The sequence below is a fragment of the Suricata suricatta genome, chromosome 11 (assembly GCF_006229205.1).
Source record: "Suricata suricatta isolate VVHF042 chromosome 11, meerkat_22Aug2017_6uvM2_HiC, whole genome shotgun sequence".
Lineage (NCBI taxonomy): Eukaryota > Metazoa > Chordata > Mammalia > Carnivora > Herpestidae > Suricata > Suricata suricatta.
Window position 1 is genome coordinate 13966748 of NC_043710.1, and position 14088 is coordinate 13980835.

Genomic DNA, 14088 nt, shown 5'->3' on the forward strand with positions numbered 1-14088 from the left:
CTATTATTAAAATGTAGGTAAAAATTTTTCTATATCACTGAGTCCAAGAAATATAACCACTGAAATCTTCTTATCTTTGTTTTCCCTGTTTTGTTCTAATTTTTTTCAGACACATGGGTTTCCTGCTTTATAATCTTAATTAAAGCTGTTCCCTTTTAATTTTTTCAATAGAGTCTGTTCAATCTCTGCTAGTTTCATTTTACTTACATCTTCTCTATCCTACCTTGATTATTTCTTCAGTAACTTACAGGAACAAAAGGATGCACATTCCTGAAGTTCTCAGACCTCTTTTATTCTCCCAACCCCGGTACCCCTTGTTCACCTGAGCCAGGCCATCTAAGAAAAACTATGTAGCATAAATACACTTTATCTTCCTTACATGTTCAGATATGTTACTTTTGCAGTGACTAAATATTTCTCAGGAAATGACTAGATCTAAGGGTGTGTTTCCCCCTCCTGTGCTGTTTTCCAGATATCCTACATCGAAATTCATACCAACCTGTCTCTAGAATCTAAAAACAAACCTGCTGATGGCAAAGGTAAGGCCTCTCCTGGTTGGGACTGATGGGGATATTTGTATATCTTTAGTACAACCTTTGGGACATGAACCCTAGGGATTATGTCTTGCCCTGTTCTCTTGAGGTCATGAAATAAACAATTAAAATTAATCACTTTTCTCTGATACAATCTTAAAAACCTGTAACAGCATTAGGAGAGTTTTATACAAAAATTTATATATTTTTGAGTTTATTTATTTAGTTTGAAATAAATAGGAGAGAGAGAGAGCATGGGAAAGGCAGCGCGAGAGAGAATTCTAAGCAGGCTCTGCACTGTCAGCACAGTACCTGCTATGGGCCTGAATCTCCAGAGTGAAACACTTAGTCGACTGAGCCATCCATGTGCCCCCCCAAATTTATACTTTATTTTCTCAATTTTTTAATGTTTATTCAATTTTGAGAAAGAGAGAGAGAGAGAGAGAGAGAGAGAGAAAGAGAACAGGGGAAAGGCAGAAAGAGAGAGGAGACAGAATGCTAAGCAGGCACTGTATCATCAACACAGAACTTCATGCAGGGCTCAAACCCACAAACTATGAGATCATGACCTGAGCCAAAATCAAGAGTCAGACGCTTAACTGACTGAGCCACCCAGGTGCTCCTCCACTTTAAAATCACTTCTCCAACCCCTGATTATTTCCATGCCTACAACAATTATCAAAATTATGGAATGATGGAAACCATCCTTAGCAAACACTGAGTGGCTACTATATACCAGGCATAACTGTCTTTCCCCCTACCAACCCCTCCAACCCTGCTGGAGAAGGATGAAGATCCATCTTTTAGGTCATCATGATTCACTGAGAGTTGATTCACTGAGAGTTAAAGGAGAAATATTTTAAAACTTAAATATCGAGTTGGGAAAATGATCTAGTCCCTTTGAAATCTTGTCTTATTCTTTCACTCTTAACCACCTGTTTCTTCCATCTACTGTGACCGTTGTTTTTGTCTTTTGCTGTTTGTTTTCCAAAAAATATACCAACTCATTTATGGTCTTTTCTACTCACATTTCCTACACACTGAAATGCTTTCCCCTAAGTTTTTGTTCAAATGTAGCTTTTCAGTGAGACCTTCCATGAACACACTGTTCTACTACACGAGCTACTCTACTACTCAGTTTAGTATTTAAAGTTCTTCATATGTTTCAAATACATTTATTTTATTTTATTTTATTTATTTTGAGAGGGAGTGTGTGAGTGAGCACACATGGGGGAGAGGCAGAGAGAGAGAGAGAGAGAGAGAGAGAGAGAGAGAGAGAGACGCAAGCAGGCTCTGCACTGTCAGCTCAGAATCCCATGCAGGGCTCGAGCTCACAAATCATGAGATCATGATCTGAGCTCAAGTCAAGAGTCAGCTGCTTACCAACTGAGCTGCCCAGGAGCCCCTCAAATATATTTTGAATTTTTACTTATTTTCTTATTTGTATGTTGCTTGTTTTCTTCGGCTATGATAAAAGTTCTGGGAGAGCAGAGATCATTTATTGCTTTGTTCACTAGTATAACCCAAGCCCCTAGAGGAATGAGTAGCGTAAAGTCAGTTACCATGAATCTTTATTGAACACTAAACATGGCCTTCCAAAGGACCTGGGAATACAGCCAAACTACCAGACCTATGATGAATTTCAATGCGGAGAGGAGATAGTTGACAAAGAATGATAAGGATGCTTTAGAAGTCATTCTTGAAACTGCAGTCACAATAAAACAAAATATAAACAAACCAAAAGAAATGTCCACTCCACTGAAGTTCCTGTCTTCAGTCAGGTTTATTATAACAGAAATCATGACATTTTGAAGATCAGGAGCAACATGGTGAAATTAATGGAAAATAGAAAATATCTCAAGTATTCTCCTTCAGAAAACTTTACAGGTAAATTTGCTGAAGTTTTAGCATGTTGATTCATTCAGCAAACATTTTTTACACATCCATTAAATGCATGGTTACACTGTGGATATAAGAATAATAAAGAAGTGGGTCACATTAAAACTTTTCTTTCAAAAGATATATAATCTCTCTGTAGTAACAAGCAATACAAATGAGCAAAGACTGAAGGGTGTATGTTCATGGTCAGAATTAAAGCAGTGACTGGTCTGTGAACTTTGTGTTGCACTACAGGAACCAGGGAAAAGTGGTTGGGCACCTGATGAGGATAAGTAAGTACCCATGTATTACAAGGTACTATCTTAGGTTTGGGGGGAAAAGAGAAAGAATGTCCCTTTTTCAACAAATTTCTATTTAAGGGGAAATACAAATAAATAAATATGTGATCATTTTTCAGTAATTATAAATGCTAAAATATAATTAAATATATCATTTTTTAAATTATTTAGTGTTTACTTATTTTTGAGAGAGAGAGACAGGGGAGAGGAGGGAAGCGGCAGAGAGAGGGAGACACAGCATCTGAAGCAGACTCCAGACTCTGGGCTGTCATCCCAGAGCCCAACGTGCGGCTCAACCTCATGAACTGTGAGATTATAACCTGAGCCAAAGTCAGATGCTTAATGGACTGAGACACCCAGGTACTCATGAAGATATAATTTTAAATATGGAGGTCAAACAAGACCACGGTGAGGTGCTATTTGATTATGTACCATTATGAAGTGAGAGTTATGTACCATTATGAAGTGAGAGAGCAAGCCCTCCAAAGATCTGCGGAAAGAGTGTGGAGTTAGTGGCAAAAGAAACAGAAAATACAACTTATTTTCAGATGCATACTCTGCAAATGGCAAGATTGTATTCTTTTTTATAAATGAGTGAGATCCCATTGTGTGAGTGTCTCTGTACATACACTCATACATACACTCACCGCCTTCTCTTTATCCATTCATCAGTCCATGGGCATTTGGGCTCTTTCCATAGTTTGGCTCTTTTAGATAATGTTGTTATAAACATTGAGGTGTGTGTATCCCTTCAACTCAGTGCTTTCTTAAATCTTTGAATAGTATCTAATGATGCCATTGCTGGATCATAGGGTAGTTTTATTTTTAACCTTTTGAGGAAACTTCATACTGTTTTCAGAGTGGCTGCACCAGTTTGCATTCCCACCAACAGTGTAAGAGGGTTCCCCTTTTTCTACATCCTTGCCAACACCTGCTGTGAATGGAGATAAACAGTGTTATACTAAGCTAAATAAGTCAGTCAGAGGAAGATAAATACTCTACGATTTCATTCATATTTGGAACGTAAGAAACAAAACAGATGAATGTGGGTGGGGGGAGGGGAAAGAAAGGCAAACCAGGAGACAAACTCTTAACTATAGAGAAGAAACTGAGGGTTGCTGGAGGGGGTGGGGCAGATGGGTGAAATGGGTGATGGGTACTAAGAAGGGCACTTGGGAAAAGCACTGGGTGCTGTATGTAAGTGATGAATCACTGGTTACACCTGAAACTAATATTACACTGTATGTTAACTAATTGGAATTTATGTAAAAACTTCAAAAAAATTCACACTGTTTTTATATGCATCTCAATAATTCGTCAGTATGCGGTGATGTTCTCTGCTTTCTAAATCTGCTTGCAAAATTATAACTTGGATATTTCCAAGTGACATTATTTATGGCAGAAGGGAAAAGAAGGAAGTCTACCTGGGTATACCTATGGGCTCTTTAAAGCTCTGTTTATGCCACTCTCTTGGTATTAGTGATGGGGAAAGTCTGTTATAAGATGGCCAACAGGATGATTAGGAAATAGCTGTCCCTGATCAGAGGCTCCCCCTTCTGGGTTTTTCTTCCCACCCTGCTTGTCACAGGCATTAATGAGGAATGCGGAAGTTAACAGGCTATGTTTTATTCCCTCTGATGATGCGCTGGGCTCAGACCTCTGGAGAATGATCTCCTCTGAGCCCACTGGTGTAAAATAACACACCTTCCAAGGTCTCTGAGTGCCACTTGGTTCTTCCACTGGGTGATCCAGACCAGATTCTGCAAAATTTGAACAATAAAATATGGGATGTCATGAGTGGAATACTTTTGTCGTACGTTTTCATTAAGAAATTATCATTGAGTAATTTCAGGTCTGCAGAAATAATTTGAGATGATAAAACTTAAGGAAAAAAAAGGTTTATTAATGTAATTTTTAAAAGTTTCATGGAGGGGCGTTTGGGTGGCTCAGTTAAGTGTCCGACTTTGGTTTCTGCTCAGGTCATGATCTCACAGCTTCAAGCTCCATATCTGTGTTGCCAGCGCAGAACCTGCTTGGTTCTCTCCCTCTCCTCTCTCTCTGTCCTCCCCAACTTGGGCTGTCTCTGTCTCTCTCGAAGTAAAAAAATAAAAAGTTTTTTTAAGTTAAAAAGTTGTCTTTTGAAATATTCGAGGAAACAAAAAAAACCCTTGAGCCAAAGTTACAAGGTTCAAAACCAGACCCACAAGAGCTGCTGGCTATGCTGATTTCTTTTTTCCATCCCAAATATATTTCTAGGCCACAAGTCCTGTGTGCAGCCTGGAAACAAGACTGTGTGCCTTGCCCTTTGTCCTGAAGGATCAGAACATTTTATGAACAGTGAGTCCCTGACTTCCAGGCTTATTGACTTGAATTATTTAAAATATGATAATATGTATAGAATATTATATTTCTCTCTCAATCTACTTGCTAAGAGAACTAACTCATTCATAGGATTGTAGAAAAAGTGTAACAGTTGGTAAAATGAACATTTGATCAAATCCCCATACCAAAATTCCACCTAACCAAAAATATATCTTTACCAAATTTCACACACATTTGGTTGCTATAACTCAGTCTCCTTTATTATGTAAGTGTTCAATGCATCTTGTAACATCATGTTCCATGTATGGTGTAACAGTTCCGTGGGGGTGGGGTGCATGGGCATGTACACACATGTGGACAGGAATGTATTTGTATTCAGGTAGTTTTGCAGAAATATTCGACCATTTGCAGAAACCTGCATGCTCTGCATTTGGTATACTGCTTTATTTGGTCTCGTTTGACTTGTTCCTGCTCTAGTTTTTGTAAACTGATATATAAGAAACTTTATTAGTTCTGATTCATTCTCTTAGCTTCTTTTCAGCAAGAATTTTTCACACGTTGTTCTGACTCCTCCTGTGACATCAGATTAGAAAAGCGCATGTTGGGGCGCCTGGGTGGCTCAGTCAGTTAAGCAGCCGACTTCAGCTCAGGTCATGATCTCACAGTTCCTGATGTCCAGCTCCGAGTAGCAGTCTGTGCTAAGAGCTTGGAACCTGGAGCCTCCTTCAGATTCTGTCTCTCCCTCTCTCTCTCCCTCTTCCTGGCTCATACTCTGTCTGTCTCTCCTTCAAAAATAAATAAGCATTGAAAAAGAAAGAGAGAAAGAAAAGAAAAGCACATGTTAACTGATGGTCTGACTTCTAGGGATCCTCGGTCTCATCTGTGAATGCAGGTAGTGTCAGCTAGATTATTTACCACCCACATTTTGCTTAATGATTTTAATACTTATTGAAACCATTGCCTTGGTGCAATTTTTATTAGGAATTCTGATACAGTGATTTTCTAATTCCATCCTCTTTTGTGCTTTTAGTCTCCCTGAATTCCACCTCATAAACTGTTAGGTAACCTTGAATTCATAAAGGAAAGACAAAATAAATACTTATTTCCTTTATGTATCAGTTTTCTGAGTAATGCCTTGAAATCCCCAGCAACCTTTAATAGTAACCAATGATTTACTATTTTTTTTCTTTTTTAGTATTGCTAGACCTTTTATTCCCAATGCGAGTCACCGAGAGTAGAATCCATGAACCCAAACGGAGTTAGTTAATGGGTTTATTTTAGTTTGGCCGGAAGTCCTTGGAAGAGAGCCCCACTGAGCAGGAGCTCAGGGTTTTTAAGTGTTTTGGCAAGACAAACTGGGTCATCATGTAGTTAACCAATTACAATTTACAGTATTTCATAGTAGCCAATTATATTGTAATACACCGATGTTAGTTTTGGTGGGAACCTATTATTTTAAAGTTCTTAGTCTTTTTAAATGACCAATCATAGTAAGACACCTAAAATACCACGGGGGGTGGGAGGGGATGACTAGGTGACTTTCATCTGTGGACTTTGCCTCAGCCAGGTCTTATTAAAAGGGTGGGGTGGCTTAACAGAACCTTGAAAAACAAGTAGGTCACAATGTTCATTATCAGAGTTACATTCTTAGGGTCTTTCCAGGGCCCAGTTGCTCAACCTTTAACTATTTACCAGAATGGGAGTGGGCAAGTGGGTTGGTATTTTAGGGTCCAGTTTGACCTGAGGGGGTAGGGTCTAACAGTATCTAAATTAAAATTTTTAGACTTAAACATATTTTATGTCTTTTTTAAAATTATTTTTAATGTTCATTTAGTTTTGAGACAGAAGGAGAGTGATCAGGAGCAGGGGAGGAGCAGAGAGAGAGAGATGCAGAATCTGAAGCAGGCTCCAGGCTCTGAGCTGTCAGCACAGAGCCTGACGAGGGAGGGGCTCAAACTGATGAAAGGAATCATGACCTGAGCCAAAGTCAGATGCTGAACTAACTGAGACACCTGGGTGACCTTTGATGCTTTTTTCGTAATGTTTATATATTTTTGAAAGGAAGAGAGAGAGAGAGGAAGAGAAGGAGGGGGGGAAGGAGGAGGAGCAGAGTGAGAGGGAGACAGAATCAAATGCACGATCTGTAATGACAACAGAGAGCCCAATGCAGAGCTTGAACTCACAAACTGAGATCTTGACCTTATTATTATTATTATAAATAATGCTAGTGGGGATGTTTTTATAGTTTTCCTGCTACTCTGTCTTCGGGATGGATTCCTAGAACCATGAATGTCGGAAAGAGGGTAAATGTATATATAATGTGGCTAGTAGTTCCTATCACAAGGAGGATGTGGCCTCACCCCAGTGTATAAAGTGTCTATTTCCCCACAGATTCACTTACAAGATATGTCATTCTGATAGGTGCAAAGTGATGGCTCAGGGAAGAGTTCATTTGTATTTCTCTTATTTTGAATTAGCTGAAGGAATCTTCATGCATTTAATGGCTATTTTTATTCCTTTTATACAGACTATTTCATATGCCTATTTTTCTGTAGGCTTATCATTTTCACCTCTATTACATGTGCTTTAAATAGTTTTTCACTTATCATTTTAATTTTAATGTTGTTCTGCCAAGAAGGTTTGTATATTCATGTAATCCAAGATTTTTTTTTTTAATGCTTAGTTAACCAATCAGTGGAAAGGGAACAGAAAGAGAGAGAAAGAGAATCCCAAAGAGGTCAAACAGTATTAGTGCAGAGAACAACATGGGGCACAAACTGTGAGACCATGACTTGAGCCAAAATTAAGAATTGGACGCCCAACCAACTGAGCCAACTCAGGTGTCCCTCATGTAATACAAGTTTTAAACAAGCTTTTAGAACTGTCTTTTGGTGTATGAAGTGAGGAAGAGATCTAATTTCATCTTTCTTTCATGTGGCTCTCGGTCCCAGCATGACACTGTTTTTAATTATAATGACTTTAGGAGCTCCTGGGTGTCTCAGTCAGTTGAGCATCTGACTTCTGCTCATGATCTCACAGTTTGTGAGTTAAAGCCCCACATTCCACATTGGACTCTGTGCTGCAGCTCAGAGCCTGGAGCCTGCTTCAGATTCTGTGTTTCCCTCTCTCTGTGCTCATGCTCGCTCTCTCTCTCTCTCTCTCTCTCTCTCTCTTTCTCAAAGATAATAAACAATGAGAACATTTTTAAAACAATAATAATAATGACTTTAAATTTAAAATTGGGTTAGCCTTTCTATTATAATTTAATTTAATTTTCAGGGTGTTTATTAACAGATATTTGTGCTTGCTTAGTCATTCATATAAACATTAGAACAGAAATGTCAAAATGTGATTCCTAATATTCCCAGAGAGAACATATATTACCTTCATCCCAGGCCTAATACATATGAACTAGATTAGATACACTTGTAGAGACTTCCAGACCCAATAATTCTGGGAATGTGGCTTTCTGAGGAATCCTATCCAAGCAAAATCTAGGAATACTGAAATGATCCAGAGATTTTCACAGACAATCTAGGAAAAAAGTAACTTCTGTGATCTCTCTCAGACTAGTGACATCAATGCTATCATAAAAGGACACTAGATTTTCAGTCCATAGAGTTGAGACCCTTTGATCTTAGGTCAATCATTTTAGTCATTTCTACACTAGTCTCTGGATACTGTGTCATCATCTACATAACAGGTGTAATTGTCTCTTCCCTGTGTACTTCTCAATATAAGCTCTGTGAAGTCTAAGACCATCCACTCATTAAATACACAAAACCCAAGGAATGAAGGTGTCAGAAAAGAATTGGCATCCTCTCCTTTTATCACACAGCCTATCCATCTGCATCTCCCAACAAAGATGATGCTTCAGAGACTATAACACAAAAAACTTTAAAGTCAACTCACTCATCTTCACATGCAGGAACAAATCAGAGAGATTTTTATGGTGAGTTAACATCTTCCTTCAGGAAGTTTATTCCCTACATTGAATCATCTATTGGGCTTTGTAATATTTTATGTGCTTATTTTTAGATAATTTGAAAAAATAGAGGCTTTATGGATCACAGTTCTGTGGAATTCATAACCAAATTAATTTCTTTTGCACCTTCATTGGATTTGAGCTTACCGGTTCACAATATATTAAACTCATGTATAAAAACGTCATGCAAATATAAGCTGAATATTTTACAAGGCTCTGTTCCCATTGTTCCTTGGGATGAAAAACATCTTCTGAGATTCATTCAGTGAAATAGGACTTTTGCGTCTATTAATTTCCGGAGGGCCTCCTTCACATCTTTGTTCCTCAGGCTGTAGATCAGAGGGTTCAGCATAGGGTTGACCACTGTGTAAAATACAGAGGTCACTTTGACAGTTTGCCTGGAGTTTTTGGAGTTGGGCACGCAGTAGAGGGAAAGGATGGTCCCATGGAAGATGGTGATGGCGATCAGGTGGGAGGCACAGGTGGAGAAGGCTTTGTGACGCCCGCTGGCAGAATGGATGTTTAGTACAGTCACAAAAATAAAGATGTAGGAGGTGAGAATGATCAGCAATGTGCTCACCTCATTGAAGGTGGCAAAGCCAAAGAGTAGCAGGTGGGGAATGCGTATGTCAGAGCTCGAGACAGCAATGAGAGCGGTATATTCACAGAAGAAATGGTTGATTGTGTTATGTCCAAAAAAGTTTAGTTGGAGAGCATAGCAGAGGAGTACCAAGGGACCAAACATTCCCCAGAGATAGGATCCAGACACAAGCAGAGCACAGAGCCTCTGGGACATGATCACTGTATAAAGCAGAGGATTACAGATGGCCACAAAGCGGTCATAGGCCATCACTGCCAGCAGGAAGGACTCTGTCACCACGGCAGTGCAGGACAGGAAGTATTGCAACATGCAGCTGATGTAGAAGATGCTTGTATCTGCTGTGACCAGGGTCTCAAGCAGCTTGGGAGTAATGATGGAAGAGTAACCAAAATCAACAAAAGAAAGGTGGCTAAGGAAAAAGTACATAGGAGTATGAAATTTGGGGTTAATCTTGATGATTACTATCATCCCAAGATTTCCTACCACGGTGATAATGTACATGCTCAGAAACACAAGGAAGAGAGGAATCTGAAGCTCTGGATAATCTGTGAAACCCAAGAGGGCAAAGGTTGTGTCCACACTCAGATTTCTTGCAGCCATCACTGCAGGGCCCTTGAAAGGAGGTGGGGGAGAGGGGAGGAAGAGGTTGTTTCTGTCAAAGAGAAGCTTTACGGAGTTAGAGAAAAATATGCCATCATGTTTTATGGTAGATAAAAAACAACTGAGAAACAAGAGTTATCAGTCTTGGTTTCTTTGGTATAGAGCATACCTCAGGTAGATAACTGCTACGAACATACCAAACCAAGCTGAGTCTCTGAAATGTCTTTGCATTACCATTGCAATTTGTGTTCCCATAAGAAATAAATTCCATCTTGCAGTGTATGCATCCAGCCGTTAGCTAGTAGCATAACATGCACATAACTGATAGAAAATGTTTACACATAAATGCATAAGCTAGTGAAGGAGCCTGAAAATAATGGGAAATGTTTGCTTCAATCAACAACATATATTGCTACTATACTTTACCTGTGTACGCAAATCAATCAAAATCTTGAAGAAGGTATATTTCTATTCTAAGATGGAAGCAAAATGTTAGAGAAATCTAGGAAAACAGCATAGCAATCTCACTGAAACACCTCTGTTTAGTAAAGACTGTTTCTCTCATTGAATTGATTATCACCTGAGGGGTTCAGAAGAATGATACATTCTTTTGACTTCTGAGAGGAGGGTATACTTTATTGGGGTTTGTACCTGAAAGGTTAGCTTTCCTTTCAGCCCAGACATTTTATAGAGAAGTCTTAAGGGTCCCAAGACTTATCAGGTAAGAATCCTCTGAGAATTAACTCATTCTCATTTTTGTAAAATTTTATATGCCAAGTTAAGGTGCATATAAAGAGGACCTGAATATATACCCATTTACAGCTGATGAGTTTATTTTATTGACTTAAAGCCAAATATTTCCATGAGTGTGAACCTCTTTCTATAATTTTATTGGGCTCATAATTAGATAGCATTTATAGTGACTTAACATAAAAAGTAAGACAAAAAGAAGACCCTAGTTACATGTCAAGAAAAGACTATCCCCATTACTTCAGAGAAAACTTGAATAAACGTACCTGCTACAGAGAAACAGGCCACCACCCCGTTTCTGTGTAAGCCAAGCAAAACGGGGCCACCAAGGCAGTTATAGCTCATGCTGTAACCCTGGAGACTCAAACTCCAGAGAATCACTAACAACTCATTCCTCACAAGCATCAAAACAGGTAATTAAGGTAAATGCCAGGTCTTGTGGTACCATTTCTGATGACCAAAATATCCTTGAAATTACGTGGAAAAATCGCAGCTTGAAATTGACTCCGAGGCTTTGCTGGCACATAATTGAAATGCCCTCTGGAATAATGCAGCTAAGGCAAGTTAGCATTTCCTTAAGCCTGCCTCATCTACACCCAAATTCAGCAGGCGCCTTGATTCTGCAGGGAGCACATACCAATTTTAAGGAGGTTACTCCGACCCCATATACAAAGTTATTACCCCAAATTCTGTCCATTTTGAGTGGGTCCTGAAACAAGAGAAAACTCTAACAAGTCAGTCTGCTGTGCTATGTGGCCCATATGACCCAACATGTGTAATTGTTGCTGATGTGAATTCACAAAACACATTATTAAGAATTTTAAATAAACCGCTATCATGAATCACAAATCAGGCCTTTGGGATTTTAATTTCTTTAATGTTTATTTATTTTTGAGGAGGAGAAAGAGAGAGACAGATTTCGAGCAGAGGAGGGGCAGAGAGAGAGAGAGAGACATAGCATCTGAAGCAGGCTCCAGGCTCTGAGCTGTCAGCACAGAGCCCAACATGGGGCTCAAACTCACTAACGGCAAGATCATGACCTGAGCCGAAGTCCAATGTTTAACCAACTGAGCCACCCAGGTGCCCAGGACCTTTAGGATTTTAAGGTAAAGTACTAACCTCCTTTGCACGCATCTATTCACCTTTTGAGATACAGCATCTGAGTTTTTCATGGACCCTAGTAAAGACTGAGCAGTTTGATAATAGGCTACCAACTTCATATGCAACCTACTCTTGCTGCCATAAACTGGATGTTGTCTCTCTCAACAACCCATAACATCGGGCATGAGCAAAAGTCAACAGCACTCCTGTTCCCAAGGATAGAAGTAAATCACCTGAGCAAGAAGTCCAGCTACCCACGGTCCATGTTCTTGCTATAGTGCTGTCTCTTTCAAAGCCTGAACTTTGAACTTTTAGCTGCATGGGTATCCCTAGGACAACTGAATATGGAAAACAGCACGGGGCCTTATTTTCCGATGTTTCTGCATAATAACATGGGCACCACATTTAAAAGCAGACTGTTGTAACCCAAGAATCCCGGCCTGTGGTGTTTCTGAAAAACAGGGTGGAGGAACAACTGAACTAGTTTTCAGAAGTTGAAGAACTTTGTCTGGAACACTGGAATAGCTTTATAACTCGGTTATAGACAAACTCTACCATCAGCACTTTAGAGAAATGGAGTAACAATCTCCATGGTGTATTAGGTGCTCTAAATCTGAAATCAGGAGTGGCGCCTGGGTGGCTCAGTCGGTTAAATGTCCTGCTTCAGCTCAGGTCATGATCTCACGTTTCATGGGTTCGAGCCCTGCGTCGGGCTCTGTGCTGACAGCTAGCTCAGAGCCTGGAGCCTGCTTCGGATTCTGTGTGTGTCTCTCTCTCTCTGATCCTCCCCTGCTCGTGCTGTCTCTCTCTGTCTCTCAAAAATAAATAAAAAACATTTTAAAAATCTGAAACCAGGACACACTGCTACTTCTCCAATAATTTGGGGGGCCCCGAAATCACAGGTCCAGGGTGGAAATAGAAGTGGCTCTTCTACCTTTTATCCTTAACGATCCACCTGCTAAATCTCTGCTTCTAGTAAGAAACCATGAGGTGCAGTAGTTTCGAGGTTCCCAACCAGGGAACACAGTGATGGATCCATGAACCTGGAATTGTGACTTCTTTAACCAGAAGAAAAAAAATGCAATAAGAGTGGTGTTAAATAGGTTCTGGAGCAGAGGCACAAAGATGACTTATAGCTTCTACTTCCCGTCTGTAAACACTGTGCTGTGATCACCACATAAGGAAGCTAGTGTAATCTGCTAGTGGATGAGAGACTGTGGGAGAAACTGGGGTGCTCCAGCCATGTCAGCACCCAGTCACTTCACAAAAGAGTGACTCTGTGTAAAGTTTTAAGCCCCAGCGGATCTCTCAAATAATTGTAGCCACGTGATGAGCTGAGGCGAGCCTGGCAGAAAACCCCTGTGTTCAGCCCACAGAATGGTGAGAAACAGTAATTGTAGCCACTAAGTTCTGGGGTGTTCTTCCCTCATCCAAAGGCAAATAAAATAAACTCAGAGTTACATTTTCAACTTTAAAGCACTAAGAGGCTGGAGTACCTGGGTGGCTCAGCTAGTTAAGCATCAGACGTCTGCTCAGGTCATGATCTGGGGTTTAAGAGTCCCAGCCCTGTGTTTGGCTCAGAGCCTGGAGCCTGGTTCAGATTCTGTGCCTCTCTCTCTGCCCCTCCTCCACTTGTGCTCTGTCTCTCTCTGTCTCTCTCCCAAAAATATATAAAAACATTAAAATATTTTTCAAAAAAGCACTGAAGGGCTGATGAACAAATAAATATTTGCTTATTTTCTTTAGAACATTACATAACAGCTTGGATTAAAGATGCTTTTGTAAACGTCTTCCATCTTAGGCCCTCTCCCTCCTTAGTGATAACCGTCATCTTTAACTCGGTGATTTCCATTCCCATATCATTCTTTTTGTACTTACGTGAATACTCATAATGAATATATCGTATTCATTGCATTTTGAACTATGTAAGTGATATTGATCAATATTTCTGAGACCTATAACTACCTGGTATTTTTTCTTTTTTTTTTAACTTTTTAACATTTATTTATTTTTGAGAGA

The 14088-nt window shown here is 39.7% G+C and overlaps 1 protein-coding gene across 1 annotated transcript; it reads right to left on the reverse strand.

Annotated features, from left to right (window-relative positions):
* Positions 1-9279: 9279 nt before the first annotated feature.
* Positions 9280-10218, reverse strand: LOC115307019 (olfactory receptor 5D14). Its single transcript, XM_029957643.1, has one exon. It carries the CDS (start codon positions 10216-10218, stop codon positions 9280-9282), a length of 939 nt encoding a protein of 312 aa, XP_029813503.1.
* Between the last annotated feature and the right edge of the window lie 3870 nt (positions 10219-14088).

What these genes read in the sequence shown, in the direction of transcription:
- LOC115307019 (XM_029957643.1), bottom strand. Translation starts at nt 10,218, where the DNA reads ATGGCTGCAAGAAATCTGAGTGTGGACACAACCTTTGCCCTCTTGGGT.